General features: G+C 40.2%; 1 protein-coding gene across 1 annotated transcript; it reads left to right on the top strand.

Moving 5' to 3' along the window:
- The first annotated feature begins 616 nt into the window (after window positions 1-616).
- Window positions 617-8031, top strand: rdh8a (retinol dehydrogenase 8a). The gene is made up of 6 exons (XM_005939871.2): window positions 617-1023; window positions 3249-3410; window positions 4697-4876; window positions 5662-5755; window positions 5855-6038; window positions 6145-8031. Exons 1-6 carry the CDS (start codon window positions 918-920, stop codon window positions 6370-6372), a joined length of 954 nt encoding a protein of 317 aa, XP_005939933.1. The 5' UTR covers window positions 617-917; the 3' UTR covers window positions 6373-8031.
- The last annotated feature ends 10262 nt before the right edge of the window (window positions 8032-18293 follow it).

An 18293-nucleotide genomic window follows, 5' to 3' on the forward strand; every position in this document is an offset into this window, starting at 1 on the left:
GGTCTTATCAGAGCACCTTTGACCCCTCACAACATGAGCCAAGAACAGAGTCCACTGGTCAACATAACAGCCATTCGGTAACAGCACTGCTGAAAAACAAACTCTGAATATTCATCCTATGTTTTTAATAGCCTTATTACCTGAATGGACAACAATATCGCAGTTAACATTGTTTATGTTAATTTTTGCCTGCACGATGAGTTCAGAAAGCCTCAGTGCTATTTCAGTGCGCTGCGCCTGCCTTACCACTAGGTGTCAGTGGAACGCAGAGCATTAAGTAAATACCTTTCAAACTAAATTTCAGCAAAGGTTGGAATGTTTTATAAATAACCTAAAGCTGGAGAGTATATGTGTGTGTATTTCTCCGTGTCTGTGTGTGAAGCTATATGTGGACCTGTTATTTTAAAAGCCCGTTTAAATAGTGTGCTTTAGCTTATTTTTAGTTTATGCTAAGTAGATTCTAATTAAATTAACGTATTACAGTGTTGAATCATAGGATAGGCAACTTATTGAAAAAGCCCTGATCAAGGTTTTATCTGGAGCATTGTGACGATTAACTCCATGATTACTCTTACAGTTGCTGGGGTCACCAACTCAGAAATCAAATAAGCACTGCCCCCTCCACGCACGCGCGTGCAAGTCCACACATTTTTAAGGAAATTAACTAGGCTACTTTTTCTAGGGCAGTTGGCACCTATCAAGTAACTGCAAGGGGTGTTTGCGGTATCACGTCTTTTTTTGAGGGGGGGGTGTTTACTGATTTTTATGAAACATGTGACTGAATTAGGCGCTCACATGGCTGCTGTGGCTGCATGATCGGCTTTAGTTTTTTAAAGTTCGGTTATCGGTAGCTCCCTCGGCTGGGACCATCTGGAGCAGAAGACCCCTGAAAAACACTGCGCGTATACGGACAAATCATGGCGAACAGTGGGCAGAAAGTTGTGCTGATCACCGGCTGCTCCTCCGGCATCGGGTTACGAATTGCCGTCATCCTGGCCAAAGATGAAAAGAGTCGTTACCATGGTAAATGCGCTTTCTTCTACATTGTTTGTTTGATCGGACCTGTTTGTAACAAGCCTGCAATATTGTGGTTCGCTTGAAATACAATTTCGTGCTTATTTTTCCCTGCAACACGCTGCAAGCTTCCTTTACGCATAAAGTTTGATCAAGTTTCATGCGCAACGCTCCGTCTAAACGCTCATACGTGATCTAGCGTGGGTTAAATTAAAATGCTAACCCCTGTAATATCGGATCCATATCCCTTTGTAAGCACTGGGATTCAGTCGCCCCTTTGACTCGACTATTATCATCTGAAAGCGCAGTTTCCAGGGTAGGGCTCTGCAAGGATGCCGCTTGCCAGGCAGGATTCATAAAAGAGGTCTTGTCAGTTCTCTTTCAAGTGACTTCTCCAGCACAAAGCCCCCTTTTATTGCAGTGAATTGTAGACCGCCTGCTCCGGTTTAGTGCCGTGTCTAATGTGCCCATAGTCCCCTCACTGGAGCGAGTGTTGAAAGGGGGACAAAGTTTGAGACCTGTACAAGCGAGGGTTCACTCTAAAGCAAGGGCCTTGTTTGAAGTCTTCATTGGTAGGCAGTGGAGTTAAGGTTTCACACTTTGACACTGTTGGTCCTCTCCTGCTTCCCAGCTATTATTAATGTCACTGGAGGAAGTAGAACTGAATCAAAAAATCCTCCTGTGTCAATTTGTGGAGCCTCAGACAGAATTATGTTAGAGGGGTTTGTACCAAGAGCCTTGTGACCAGATTTTGTTTTTAGCTATGACTCTAAACTGTATAATTTGCCATAAAGCTACAGTCAGCCCTTTCTTACTTTGACAGGTTATGGACAGTTAGAATTGTCATTATTAACATGGTATGAACAACTGGACAGGGTTCAGTAAACCTTGTTTTTTTTTTGTTTTTTTTTTTTTCCTCTGTCTCTTGTTAGGGCCACTGGGATATGATGGGATTTATTACTGCGAAATAGATGAGGAAAACAAAACCTCCCTCCCTCCCAACACTGGTTTGGTTTGAACAGTGTGACCTGCTTTCAATAAGGCCACATCTTGGCGATTGCATTGATCTGCTCTATTCCTTAGGAAATCCAGCAGCGATTAAATATTGCGTTGTGGATAAAGTAGGAATTAGTTGCAGTGACATGGATGAAATTCAGAGAAGGCCTTAAAATACCCCTGTGTTTGCAGTGTGGTTCATTCAAGAATAGTTAAGCTGCCCAGTTGTAATTCCTTCAGGAGCATTTAGAACAATAGACCTCTTGTTCATGTCTCAATCAAAACGCAAAGCTTTCTGTTGCTTCCTTGAAACCCTTCCTGGACACCCTGGTCTCAAGGAGACCCAATTACTCTTCATAAGATGTTGTTTATGCGTAGAGCATATATGACAGACACACAGACAGACAGATAGATAGACATTGTTATACATCATGTTGCATCAGTAACACTGCACAGCAGTCCAAGCCTCCACAGCAAAGTGGTCCAAATCTGATTACTTATCCAACCTCATCTCTGTTCACATGAGAATAAGGTGAGGATTTGCTTTTGTCTGCCAATGACAACAGGTAGACTTAGGTGAAAATTTGAATAAGAGGTTGTTTATTCCTGCCTATTGCCATTGTGCAACACCAGTGCCTCTGTTTTCTCAGTTACATAACGCCAGTCTGCCAAGTGTAAGCAGAGCACACAAAAAGGAAGAAGCTGTGGAAGCCAAGTCAGCGGCGCTTATATTCATTGTTGTTGGTCATGGTAGATTCCTCCGCTTTATGTAGGTTAATGTTCCCCAGCGGGTAAAGTTCAGAGGAAATCAATTCTGTCCCCTGTAAACTAACAGGCGTGGTCTTTTCCAGGAACTCTGACCCACACGTCTGAGTGTCACTATCTGAGCATGTGTGGGTGCTTGTTTGTTTTTACACTGGTGTGTTTGTCCAAGAAAAAAAGTTAATTTAGTAACGTCACTTGAGTCCTCTGTCACTTCCTCAGCATTAAAAATATAATGATTGCATTAATACTTTCATATTAAATGCAACAGTGATAGTCAGAAAAATGTGTAAATGCATTAATATCTTAAAATAATAAACTGTTCCAGTACTGATAATTTTAAGTGCTCCTCACATTCCTAAACATTTCTTTGCCGCTTCAAGTTGTGTTAGATGACACTTTTCCGCTATCATATCTATTTTTGCAAAGTCTGAAGCCACATTATCTCCATACAGTTCTCTGTGTCTCCCTATCAGTCATTGCCACGATGCGGGACCTGAAGAAGAAGGACAAGTTGGTGGAGGCAGCTGGAGACGCATATGGAAAGACCTTGACGTTGCTTCCATTAGATGTGTGTAGCGATGAGTCCGTCAGGCAGTGCGTCAATAACGTTAAGGACCGCCATATTGATATTCTGAGTGAGTGGGACACAAAGTGTATATCTCTTTAAAAAGCAGGTCATGATGATCGATTCTCTGTCCTTGGATAAGTGTATGTTTGTTTTTTTATTATGTGTTTTACAAGAGTTTATACACAGAATTATTTTTTTAACATATGATGGAACACTATCGTTCTGCTTCATTTTATAGTTTTGCGTATTCAATAGAAAGTCTATGCTATTTATAATATCATAGACATAGATTTTATTTAATCACACACTGGGGAAATTCAACTGTTTACAGCAGCTCAAGAATTAGAGATGTATGCAAAAACACTATAATATGTACAGATGGTTACAATATGAACATAAAGTGCAGTGGGAATGATAATAATATACATGTATTTATAAAAAGTAAAGCCCTGTGCTATTGCTAAAGTTATAACAACAGTTCAGGAGAAAGGCTTTGATTATTTGTGAAACAAATATTTTAAACAGTAGTTGCACTGCGCAGTTGACACTTAGAGTATGTGGAGGGAGGAGTCTGAGTCTTAAAATTCCAGTGGTCAGAAAGATTATGGACCAAAACTGAATGGGCTACCACATTAATAACCCGAGAGAAAGATAGCTGAAGCTAAGCTTACAGCACTGTGCAGCTGCAATACTTTATTTTTCTGAATAGTAATCCTCACAACTAAAATCTCACAATGTGTGATCCAGAATTTATCAAGTAATTTTATAGTGCAGTAAAGTCCATTTTACCAGATCTTCTGAATACGTAACGCTTTTCACTTATGGTCCTTAAACCTTTAGCCTGGATAAAGTATTTATTTATAAACCTGTCTCCATCTTAGTCTAAATCCAGCATTAAATCCCCTTTCGCCTAATTACTCAAGACCCAAAGGCTCTTCAGCCTGGTGTTACGTCAGACCTTCATGCTGTTGTCACATACTGACATCTGGTGGCAGTATCAAGTAAAATCAGCTTTGTCAAAGGAGCTTGTAAAGAAAAGCGTCTGGACTTCTTTAAGTTGCTTGAAGACGTTTCACCTCTCATCCGAGAAGCTTCTTCAGTTCTAAGATCAATCTAGGACTCTCTGCCATTTGACCTTAGAACTGAAGAAGCTTCTCGGAAGTCCAGACGCTTTTCTTTACAAGCTCCTTTGACTACGATGACCTGGATGACTGAGAACCTTCACAGACATAAAACCAGCTTTAACTAACAAATGGTCTAATGAAGTAATAAAGTCAAATATCGCTCTATTTCTGTTTGTTTTTGTTTTTTGATCATTGCATTTACATAATCTGTGTGTCTGTTTCCTGCCAGTCAACAATGCAGGTGTGGGCTTGCTTGGACCTGTGGAAAGCATCAGCATTGAGGAGATGAAAAAAGTATTTGAGACCAACTTCTTTGGAGTGGTTCGTATGATCAAAGAAGTGATGCCAGACATGAAGAAGAGGCGTTCAGGGCACATTATCGTCATGAGCAGCGTCATGGGTCTTCAGGGTATGAGTATAATTAGTTATGCATAAGAAAATTTGTAGTGCTATTCTAACTGAACGTCAAAAACATTTTGAGAATGACAAATTACAATAAACTGTGTAATAGACCGTTTATTGTAATCTATTAAGCTACATGTAGGTTCTTAATCTGGCAACTTTGGTTGGTATAAGGCTTACTGGATTCCTGCATATCAAAAGAGAACATATTGAATATACATTTTGACGATTAAACAGTCAACAGTCTCCATAATCACTCATAATGACTTGCAAAACACTCTGCACGTGTTCCAAAATTTTAGCTTGGTATAAGCTGACATTGTTTTATCCAAAAGGAAAGTTAACAGCATTTTTATCTTTATGGTTTGAAGTTATATCTGTAGATTTAGTAGATGAAACTGTTAGGTAATTTAAATGATTTTTTAAAATTCATTATTATATTAATATTATTATTCGTTGGTCTCTGTTTCACATTTCCAGTAAAGCTCTGACAACTTACAGTAATTTGAGTCAAACTGCAAGTTCTTGCAAAGAATTTTTAGTGTTTGTTTTAACTTGTTTGAAGTAGCATAATGGTGGCCTCCAGCAAAGCAGGTTGGACGCTTTCTGATAAACTGCTGAATTAGCTTGCATAATGTCTGACACTTGTGTTGTCCTGCCTGCTACTTTTTTTTAACCCTAGTCCTTTATCTGTAAATCAAGTGAGTGATTTCTATTCTTGATTGAGTACTTTGAAATCTCATTCTACGGTGCATTGAGCTTCTTTATCTCCTCTTGTTGTTCTTTAATCAGGTGTGGTATTCAACGATGTTTACACTGCTTCTAAGTTTGCAATGGAGGGCTTCTGTGAGAGTTTGGCTGTGCAACTGATGAAGTTCAATATCAGGTAGATTACCCTCTTTCCTCTATTCTTCCTTCACATGTGTCTTTATTTTCAACTGAAAATACCATCCCCACTGATCACACTGTATCTAACTTACCCCAGGTTGTCCATGATTGAGCCTGGCCCAGTGCACACTGAATTTGAAACGAAAATGATGGAGGATGTGGCTAAGATGGAGTATCCGGGTGCGGATGCTGACACAGTTCGTTATTTTAAAGACGTATACCTGCCATCATCAATAGATATATTTGAGGCCATGGGCCAAACACCAGATGACATAGCTAAGGTAAAAGAATTGGTTTCTAACCCCTACACTGAACCCAGTTCAGGAATTTGTGTTGATGTTCTGCGTGCAGCCGTTAAAATGTTCTGTTGCTTCTTGTCTTTTCCAGTGCACTAAAAAGGTTATTGAGTCAAACAACCCTCGCTTCAGGAATCTGACCAACAGCCTCTACACACCCATTGTGGCCCTGAAATATGCCGATGAGACTGGAGGCCTGTCTGTAAACACATTCTACAATCTACTCTTCAATTTCGGCCCTCTCATGCACATCACCATGAGCATCCTCAAGTGTTTGACGTGCAGCTGCCTGCGTAGACGCACTATCTCACCTAACTGAAGATGGAGTGTGTAATTCTGTCACTTAACTTTAACCTCCCAGTTTGTTGAACGGAGGTTTCCTGAACAGGCTAGACTAGAGCAAGTAACCTGGAGAGAAGAGCCACCTTTTAGTTTAAAGACAGAGCCACAATAAGCTTCTCAAGACAACATGCACAGCTGCACAAGTTTGTCACAGAGATGTTATATATAGGGTGACCTTATGTACTGACACAGAAACATGCATACACCACAACACACACATACAAACAACACACACATTGGATTATTGTATATATAATATGACGAGGAACTCATGCCAGAGTCTGGGTAGTATGACAAGAACTGAACAGCTGCTTTGTAAGTTGTTGGATATATATGTTGTTAAATGAAAACGTAAAGATGGAACTTAAGATTGAAACACATGGACAGATGTCAAAGCACAAGAAATAAATTAAGATGATGAGAGAAACCATAAAATTATAATAAATATCACAATCACAATACCATAAGTTGCAACCTAGGTATTGCTTCATTACTCATCAGAGTAATGACATATAAGACAGAGTCAGAATATATGATAAATATATATATAAATATTTCATCTTTTGTTCTTCAGTGCCCTTAATTTTATGTTCATCTTAATATAATGTTCGCATGGTCATAACTGCTGTTGAATCATATTTCTAATCTTTGATAAACCGAATGTTTGTTTGTTTTGGTTTGGGTTTGTTTTTTCAAGTTTTACGAAGGGCTGGATCAGATACTTTTACCAAGCAAATTAATGGAAAAAATAAAGTGAATTCTGATTTACTCTGAATGTTTTTTTAAGAACACAAATAACAAAAAACGTGACCACTTTGACTTTGAAAGCTCTCTGTCTGACAGACTCAGTCAACACCACAGGGGGGCGGCATTTCACTGTTTTACCCTGATTCCGAACCTGTGGATTACACGGGACATGCACTGATTTTTTTACAGTATTATTCACATAAAAGCACAGTTTTCAACAAAATATTCCATTTGCCTGAAGTAGTTCTGGGGTCCTGACATTGTGCTTTCTGGCTCACCAGTATGGTTTACTGAGACATCTGGTGCAGTGAAATTTACTTCACCTGTGTTTTCCTACTGCTGAGAAGCAGCTGAAGTTGTCCAGGAACTGGTATCTACTTGAGACAGACAAGTAGGACAATATTTAATTAAATTAGTTTGAGAAACTGGCCATTACACTTATTTTTCACTAGCTATATTTGTAACAATTTATCTATTAGTAATAAATGTATCAAGGTTAAACCCTATGGATATTTTGAAAATACTGGTTGAAAAAAATATAATAAGAGAATGTGTTCAAAAATCATTTTTTAATTTCATACACAGGTCAAAACAAAAACTCCTGCATAAGGCCAATTTTTGAGCACACACTTAAATTTTTGTCAGTGAGACAAATTGTCTGTGCTCATGCACAAAAATTAGCATGTGTTTGCATGCATGTGAATGTGTTTGTGAATGTGTTATAAGACCATGTCTATGGGCCAAGATAGTGATCTGTTGATGGATATAAAGAGGTCATGGCCTGCTCCCCATCAAAACCCCTCCCTTGAACCCCCAACCCTCTCACACACACACCCGGCTTTGTGCCGTGTGAGAGAATGTGACCTGGTTCCCATCCCTGAGGAGGGGTGAAAACTATTGACAACCTCAGACACATTTTGCGCAGCCCCGAGCCTCCCTCTCCAGCTGGCCCTCTTAGCCTATCAGGCCTGGACCCCCTGGTCCTGGTCCACAGTGGGTGAGGCCTGCAGTATGGCCAAAGCAGTCTAGCCATTCTTCCTACGCACTCTGTCCTATCATATTTTGCTATGACCTTCCATGCACAAAGCTGTTTACGCACACCTAGTCTGAATGCACAGACAGTGCAACTGGTTGCAGACCTGTAGTTTCTGCACAGTGTACAATGAGTGCAGTGCCTCGGCTCTGTGTATGTGTCTTCATCAGAGGCGACAGCTCAGCACAATGGAACAAAGACACTGTCAATCACAATCAAATGGGTGTGTGTACAGGGGTTGGAGGGGAAGGGGAATAGGGAATCTGAGGAGGTTGGGGGAGGAGTCTGTATGTTCTGAATGTTCAGGGGGATGCCAAGACCCAATGTGGGACACCGAAGGCTAATGGCAGGGGGTGCGGTGTGTCGCACTTGGGAAAATGAGAATTAGGGTGCCTAGACCTGAATGGAAGACCTATTTACTAACTGAATGAACACAAGAGTTAAAGCAAAGTCTCATTAAACAAGAGGTCTTATTAAACCATTGTTTTGTACCTTTGTTTCACAATTGAGAATGTCATTGCAATATAATGAGGGTAATGCGATGTGGTTAGGTCTTCCCTTAATTGTAACCCTGTCACAATTTCTGAGCCTGTAAACATACTCTGGCTCTGCCCTTATGCAGCATTGATGTGTACTTAGCAGTCAACCACTTGCATTTTCGGACAGAAAATATATGAGTACAAACAGCTGAATGAAAGAAGGAGAACCTCAGTAGTTATCTTTGGCATGTTAGTGGGATACATTCTTTTCAATCTGTCTGCATGGGCATTTTACCACATCCAGCTTTCACTGTCATCATCACCACCAAATAACCACACCTAAGCCTGAAACCGACAGTAATAAGAAAACAGAGAGTCAAAGATCAAAAAGAAAAGATAGATGCAAAGGGCAGAAATTTGTGAGAACCAAGCTGTGAAAATGAGGGCAGACAGGAAGAGAAGGGAAGTGCAAAAAGGCAAAGAGAAAGGGAAAGAGACAGAGCCGTGGGATGCTACTCAAAGTGATGCTGACGTCTAGACAGGGTGCTTCAGTTTCATCCCAGGTCAGCTAGGATTATCCAACTTCTATTTTTACTCCAATTTCTATTTAAAAACATTTTGACTATCTGTGAATAATATTACAGAAAAAATAATAAAAATGGCTGCATTAATTTCCATAGGAACAGAAAGGTATAATTGAGAGATTAACTGTGTATGCCATAACTATACTTTGTACTCTTCTGCATCTTTCTGTGCTCTGTTGTCTTCTCCTTGCACACATCCTTACTCGTCTTCCTTTTTCACAGGAGGCTGCTGTCCTCATAAAAGTTTATCTGAGCAAGCTCCTCCTCCTCACAAATTGTTGCAATTTATTTCATTTTAAACAACACAGCCTGTGTGTACAGGAAACAATTGAAAATCATCATATCAACCAAGAATTTGCAATTTGTTCAAAGGAGTCAGAAACTGCTTTACTGGTACGCAGTAGACATTAGACAAAATTTAAGTTAAAGCAACAGTTCTTAAAGGTTTAATGCTTATGGGAGAAATGGGTTTAAGTGGCAGAGAAAACCTGGAACGAGGCTGCATAGGGTGAACGAGGCTGTGAATGGAGATGTAGCCACATGGGGCACATAACTATCCTTAAAGTTGAAGTGAGGTCTGAGGGGAACTATCTGTCTTCATATAATAAAAACAGGAGAAGCCCTAGTTGCCCTGTGGCTGACTTTTGGTAGCTGGGTTCATTAGGGCAGCATAATCCACAGAGAGAAACAAAAAGCACAACCTCTTCTCCATCTCCCTTGTTTTCTGTCACTTCTTGATTTCTGACATTCCCTTTCTCTTTCCTTTCATTATATCTGAGCCACACTGTCTGGCTCCCCTTTCCACTGTCCTCGATAGCTCCACTGTGCAATGACCTCTTACAGACTCAACATGGGTCACTTGGAGAGGGCGTCATTAGCTCACATTCTGAGTAGAGCTTGTTTTCAAGGTCATTCAGGATTATTTAGAATAAAAAAAAAATCTTGGCCCTCGCCATACAAATGGTTTTACAGACACAGAACTCCTATTGTCACAGTCATTATAACATTAGTGTTGTCCACTTTCGCCACAGCTCTTCCAGAACATAAACACTCTGTCAGGAATTTCCAGACCACGACTCAGTTTGCCTACTACCAAGTCGTATTGTTCTGCTTTGTTCATATTCTCAAAATTACCAGTTTGACAGACTGCCGTCCTGTGATTAGAAGGTTCAATCTGTGTACAGGCATTATACATCTTAAATAAGGGGATGGTGGTTGATTGTGCGGGGCTTAAAGATGATGTAATCTGAGCTGGGGTAACACGATCAGCTTTTTTTTTTTTTTTTTTTTTTTGGACAGTGAGGTCAGCCTGGTGTAATATTCCATAAGATAAGCCTGACAGCAAAGCCACTGGCGTCATTGCACAAATCTTACTCAAAACCAGAAACTCCTGTTTGAGAGGGCAAGACAGGGCAAGAAGCATGAGTCCAAAGAGAAATGAACAAAAGCACAATCACCAGTATGAACAGTTAGATTAACAAATCTCTCTTTTCATACTTTTTAGACAACTCCTGTTTCTTTCTCTAAATTATAATCTCTCACTGCATCTTCCTGTTTCTCTTACTCTGTGTTTTAATTTAGTGTCTGGGAATTTCATGCTGTGAAGCATTTATATTTTTAATTTACAGAAAAATAACAACAGGCTTTGCTTTCTGGTTCAACCAACACAGAGGAGGGAATATTTCCAACCATCGGATGCTTTTAATTTGTTTCTCGAGGATGGTTGTGTTTCCCCTTATGCCTCTGGCAGCCAGAGTTTAGTGGATGTTCATGTGCATGCATGGATGAGTCAGATGGAAAGAAGACTACACAGATAGCCCTTAGTCCTTACTCTCTGTGTGATACAGTTACCTCATCAGAGAATCTATTGCTGTTGAAGTTTTCCCTTGCCTGGCAACCCTGGCTGTATCCCAGCCTCTCTGATCAGCCCTGCCATGGGTATGATCTATTTACAGTCGCCAAAGATGAGAAACCTAAAAGGGTTCAGGCACACCCACACCAGGAAGCCTGTCTTAACCCAAAGAGGCCAGATCATTGTTTATTCAGCTTGAGTGCATCACATTTTGGCAGCAAAGGTGAGAGTGAATAGACATTCAAAATCCAAGTTCATAAGAACCTAATTATAACAGAGTTTAAAAAAGTCCCTCACTTAAGCATATGGAACATGCTCACAGAATGCAGAACCAATAGGCATGTGATCATCTCCTTCATTTAAGATGAGATGAACAGTCTTCTTTGTGTGGCATTTATGGCTCCAGCAAGACTGATTCTCCTCACCCCCCCACACACACACCCCCGATTTGATTTATTTATTTATTTTATCAAAACAAAAGAATGCCTCCTCCGATTGACCGTGAAAAGATGTTCATAGCTTTGTGCCGAGTGAAGAGATGTCTTTGTTGTTATCTCCACTGGTGTAGCCACCTCCATTTGGCTCAGTCTAATCAGAATACAAACACGCCTCTGTCATTTGGCCGGACTCCCTCTCCATTTCTGTCTCTCTCTCAGTGTGTCTGTTATTAACAGATACTTTCAATGACTTTCTTCTGCTTCCCCTGCTTCCTCATTTTTGGATTTTAAATTATTTCTCCTCCTAACTCTAAGCAAAGAAAATCACACCACAGCTCTCTTCTTCTCTCTGATTTGTTTTCTTGCTTTCACATTCTTTCTATCTAATCTACTAGATGGTGTGTATCTCCCTGAGGCTCTAACAGAGAGACCTCACACACATTAACTTCGCTTGTATGTGAAAAGCCTGGTTGCGGTTGCTGGGGGGGAAGTGTTGCACTGTAAAGGGCACCCCTGAGGGAGAAGTACTCTTGTTCAAGCTTATAGTGCAGGTAAAGGTAGCTACATGAGCATGAATCAAAACAAAATGCCTTCAACAGAACCTGCTCAGAAATGCTCTGGACAAGGAAAATTTACACAGAAGTTAAGGCAGTATCACTGAAACCCAAAATATATATACAACATAAATTTGTATGTATAAAGCTAGCACTTTTTAGATTTTCAAATGTCACTTTCAGAAATAAATAGTTTGCAGTTTTCAGTATTAAATATTTAAAATCTTATTGGGAAAGGCCTCGTATTTCAAAGCAAGGACAATATGTGCGACTGCAACTGCTCTCCCTGTAAACTTCACGCCTTCAGGCAGAGGGAGGTGGTCATAATGTTGATAGTGTATATGTGTTGTGAAAAAATCTTTTGATAATGAAAATAAAACACATGTTCATTTTAAATATCACAGGTAAAAAAAAAGGCATCTCAGCTTTGTGCCAGACTAAACTTAAAATATGTCTTTCACAGTTGGATTTGGGTATTTTCATAATTGTTTCTGCATAATGCTAGAAGCAGATTATGTAGTCATTTGCCAAATACTTACTGGGCTGTAATGAGTAAAAGAGCAACAATGGAGTTCACTGGGGATGGCAAAACCGCAAAAGGGGTGCAGTTCTCTGCAGGTATCTGGACTGCCAACAGACTGGGAATGCACTCTCCCTGCTGAACTATAAATTCCACTTAAGTATAATATTTATCATGGACTAAATTAGGAGAGGGTAGGGAACAAAGAGGTTAGCTTAACTGGATGTAATAACTTATTTATTACAGAACAGACACTGCTGTGAAGCTCAGCTTAGTTCAATGTTCGTTATCTAACTTTGCAAACTTAATAGTGCAGTGACATCAGTTGCATGAATAAATTAGATAGATGGACAGTACTGTGGTGGAGATGTTAGTATGGTGGCCTTAAGAAAGTTCTGGGTTAGAATCTGTATGTCTTCTTAATTAATAATTCTAAATTGCTCATGAGTGTGGGTGTAAATTTTTATACTGGAAAAGAATCCCCTGAACTGGAAAAGCTGTTAAAAATGGATGTATAGCTAGACAGCTGCTTGTGAGAGCCAAGGGTAAAGAGATCTCCATGCTGGTAAATACTTGAAATTCACTAAATTGCATGGGAGATACTACTGTGGCATTGGCTGAATGTAGGCTATGTTACATTTCTAAACCTTTCTGTATGCTACAGTAGTGCTATTCAAAGACTAATCACTCATCCTGCACATCATAGCAGCATATAACATGTCCTTATAAATAAAGTTTATAAATAAATTACTAAATTTGAATAACTTTCCCTATATCCTTTACATTTGTTTATATTTTGTATATATTTAGGGCCTGAGTTAAAACTAACTTGAGAAAGCTGTGTGGGGTATTTCTGTTTCTTCTGAATAATCCGAATAAATACAAAATATAATTGTTTAAATTATAATTTGATTTGTTAGGGGAAAAAGAAAACAGATCACTCATAAGTCTGTGAAGGTTCTCAGTCATCCAGGTCATCGTAGTCAAAGGAGCTTGCAAAGAAAAGCATCTGGACTTCTTTAAGTTGCTTGAAGACGTTTCACCTCTCATCCGAGAAGCTTCTTCAGTTCTAAGGTCAAATGGTGGAGAGTCCCAGATTTAAACCCAGTGGGAGTATCCCCCCCCAAAGAGGGACAAAAGGACCCCCTGATGATTCTCTAATCACCTGAGCCAAGGTGTGAAAATGGGTGTGGGTCCCAATCAGCCAGGGTTTTGGATGAGCTCATTGTGAAACCTGGCCCACCTTATCATGCGATTTCCTGAGGTCAGATGGCCCAGGATGTGAGTGGGCGTTAAGGCGTCTGGGGAGGGAACTCAAAACTGGATGGCAGACAGTTGGTGTCGCAAACCACCGCCTCTGTTCAAAGATGGTCGCTCACAGTGGACATAGATGGCTTCTTTCAATCCTCTTTCAAACCATCTGTCCTCTCTGTCCAAAATGTGAACACTGGCATCCTCGAAAGAGCGTCCTTTATCCTTAAGATGTGGATGGACTGCTAAGATCAGTCATAACTTTTTTTTAAAAGCAATACACTATGTTATAGTATTTTATTGCACTAATAGTTACATTACTTTCTCATTATTTCATAAAATGACCTGAAACACACTGTCTCGTAATTACCAGTTAATAATATAAGCTCTAGGATCTTTCTTTTAGTATTTACATACAAGCACAAACCGATTCCACTCTAGAAACATGAACAGCTAGAAATGGAGGCTGCAGACTGACTGTTCATCATTGCTTTTGTTGCCTGTTGAAGTTCAGGGTCTGGCTGCTGTGCTGAGGTTGGCAATGGCAATGGATTTATTATCATTGTGGGTTCTTGGCTAGCTTTGAATTAGCATGCTGTCTGTACAGATGCTTGCAAAGAGCTGAAGCTGAAAACAAGTGAATGTAGCACAAGAGCACAGAAGCAGGTTGTAACTGTAATGTTATTACTGAATTTAGTGCAGTAATAGTTACATTAGTTACATTACAGCAATACTGACAAATGTGTGATTATGGCAGACAAATGACAATGTGAGAAAAAAAAGTAAAACAGCTAGAACTTGGAACAGTGGGGAACCTTATCAGGAGTCACTGGCCTACCAAACAGCTTGAAGAGCCCCACAACTTTTTGGGAAAATATTCTGGGGACTGGTGACACAAAAGTTGAACTTTTTGAAAGGCTTGCACTGATTACATCTGATGTGAAACTAATACAGCATTTCATAAAAAGAATTCACACCAACAGTCAAACAGAGCAGTATTAGTGTGATCTGGTCACAGGATGTTTTGCTGCTTCAGGACCTGGATGACTTGCTTTAACTAATGGAACTATGAATTCTGCTCTCTACCAGAAAATCGTGAAGAATGACCAGCCATCAGTTTGTGCAGTGAATCTGAAGCAGGCTTGGGGCAATGATCAGAGACACATAAAAAAAATCTTAAAACAATGAAAGTTTTGATTGGCCTAGTCTGAGATTATCTGACATGACCGTAAACTGGCTGTTTATGCTTGAAACCCCACCAATGTGGCTGAATTAAAGAAGAGTGAGCTAGAATTCCTCCACAGAGATGTGAAAGACTCATTGGCAGTTACTGCAAATGCTTGACTGCAGTTCTTCCTGCCAAGGGTGCCACAACAGGTTATTAGGCATAAAGGAAATCATATTTCAAAAACTGCATTTTACATTTACTTGGTTTATCTTTTTCTAATATTTGTTTGATCATCTGAAACATGTGAGTGTGACAAATATGACAAATGTTTGTTAAAAAAAATCTGGAAGGGCACAAATACTTTTCATTGTGGATCTCTATTGTTAGTGTTCATTTGTGCTTAGGTCCTGTACAGGAATTTGGTCACGAAAATCCCAGAAGACCCAAATGTCTTCAACCAGATTATAATTAAATGTTTCTATATCAAATTAGAAGGACCAGACCTTTCACCTAGATCAGGGCCCTCTCCATATTTTCCCTGACCTATGGAGAATGGCCTAACTGTGGTATTTGCCAAAGGTCAAGTCTGCCATGAGTACTGGGCAGGACCCCACTCAAGTGATCACCCACTCCCTTGGCATTTTTTCAAAAATGAACAGAGTAACATGTTTGGTTCATGGTGGGAAAAGCATCCCTTGGAATGTGACTTTGAGTGGACAGTGTGGGACCAGAAAGAGGGTCTTCCCTTTCTCAGTAAAAAGCCCTCTTCTCCTGAGGTTGGGGGGAGGTCAGAGGTTGGATGTACCCAGTGCCCACTCGCTGCAGCACACAAAACCCACAGCTGATGGTGAAACTCCATCCAGGAGCCCTCGGGGCAGGAGTGGAAACAGCTCATTGCACAGCTAGCAACTCAATTCTACTTATGCTGATCATACAAATAGACAAATCCATCTGTGTTTGTGACTGTCTGGCTGTTGTGGGTTTCGCTCACGTAACCTAACTGTCAATGTGACCTCAAGTGTGACGAATGAGCAATGTTCATCAGTCATGTAGAAATACTAGGTGTTGAAACTTGCAGCCAAATCTTGGAAACAGGGGAGGACGACATAGTACAAACAGGGACATTCCTGTATGTTTTCATTGTCTTGGTTCTTGAGGTTAGGGGTTCTCATTTTCTTGTTCATAGCCAACTAGTGGACTACCTCACAAAGCCACTTTCCATTAAATCCAAACCTAGTAAAAGGAATGCTTACTATTACACGATCAGAGTTGTTAACCAAATCTTTTGGACAGAACATGTTTCCCAGGTTCCTGATATTTTCATGGCTTGTTCGTATTCAAAAATCTGTCATCTCAATCTCTAGAGGTATTCTCAATGAAACATGAGTGAATATTCCCTCCAATATGATCCCCACCTCCCCCTTTCTTGCTCCTCTTACAACACAAGCCCTCACAGGAAAATAATAAACAGATGAGTAGGATGGGAACAGCTCCCAGTAAGAGCAGCCAGGCACTTAGGCAAGCGAGCTTCAGTGTTTTGGTTCCCAGGGTGGAAGGAAAAGGGCATGCCTCAGCTTGACAGTCCCAGTGACTGAGCAGAACCAGAAAAACTTGACAGAAATTACCGTTATCTGTCAGTTTCATCCACAGTTTCAAGTTCTACACACCCACTTGCACAAGTCTGTACACACAATCCAAGGAACTGAGAGTAAAGCAATAATTTCAACATAAAAACCCTCCGTGAGGGTAAGTTGTTCTGTCTGTGCATGGTTTTGGTACAAGCAGCTCCTGATGATTGCTACGATGTCTGTTTGTAATAGGTTGTTCTTGCAATTGGGTAATCTTGGATAGCAAAGGATTCTCCCAAGCTTGTGGGCACAGACCTGTGCCAATGTAATCGGCAGACATACACAGACTATTAATTATGCAGTTTTGCAGAAACTCCCCGTCTTTCTTTCACACATACTGAAACAGCCACTTGCACATTTCTTTTATAACACCACAACCACTAAAAGTCTCAAAGTTCCTCTATGCATCTTATGCGCATATTGCAGAGATTTCCCAATTCACCCTTTTCAGTGTTCAAAAACACATTCAGCAATGTTCTCTCAACATTTAAATACACAGACAAAAGTACTGGCTTTATTTCCCCAGCTCCTTCTGTCTCCTTCATTCTCACTCTCTCTGTGCTCTGGCAAGGCTGGCTTTTGCAAATTAAACACAGATCTCCCATAGATGCAGGGCTGACAGTTACTGCTACGTGCCAACACTACTAAAAGTCTGGAGGTCAGAAGGTCCCTGAATACAGGATTATCACCACTGATTCTCTTGAGCAGGATATATGGCACTATATATTTTTGTGTCACTTGGATTCATCTGTTGCTTATTGAAGAATAAACACAGCTTTCAAAGAGGGTCCATTGTGATTGCAAAAGCACTGATCTGCATGTATAGTCATGTATGCACACGCAAAGAAATACATGCATTGCATGCACATAAATTCAAACAAACAGAAAAAGTGGATTATACAGGACGTACGATGACACCACAGCAAGTCTGAGGTGATGAAAACAGCTGTGTCTGAACTTGATCATTGTGTGTGGGTCTATGTGTCCATGTGTATGTATGTGTGTGAGTCATTCTAGCGTCTAAAAGGTCTGACTTGTGGGAGTCTCTCAGCCTCCCATAAATGACTCCTGAAGTTACTCCTTAAACATTTACTCCTGTTATCAAGAAACTGATGCATGTGCAACCTGCTGCTGTTTGTCTTTTCATATCACTACTTCCTTTTTCCTTGTGTGTATGTGTGTGTGTGTGTGTGTATGTGTGTGTGTGTGTGTTTGTCTGTGTGCATCTGTCTGTCCGTCTATCCGTCCTACAACAGAAACATCGCCATTCCTCATCACAGCTATCTGTGTCTATCAGGAGCCACTTCAGTCAGTAGAACCCCAGGAACAGACACAGTGACAATCATGCTATTCAAGAGAGTCAAAAAAAGCTTACACATGTGCTCAAATGTGGCTGTATGTGTACAAAGTTTCCTTTCTTTATTCAAATCAGGCAACAAAGTATATATCTCATTTACATTGACATAGTTTTTTTTTTCCTTTTTTCCCCCCCCTTCCCCTCCCCTCTTTTTCCCCTTCCCTTCCCCTCCCCTCTTTTTCCCCTTCCCTTCCTTCCTCTCCCCATCCTTTTTACATAAAATATAATTATCATTATATAAACAATCATATCTATGTCTATACATACACATTTATTATCCTAAATAAG

The sequence above is a fragment of the Haplochromis burtoni genome, unplaced genomic scaffold (assembly GCF_018398535.1).
Source record: "Haplochromis burtoni strain Fernald_Lab_line unplaced genomic scaffold, NCSU_Asbu1 Contig_21, whole genome shotgun sequence".
Classification (NCBI taxonomy): Eukaryota; Metazoa; Chordata; class Actinopteri; order Cichliformes; family Cichlidae; genus Haplochromis; species Haplochromis burtoni.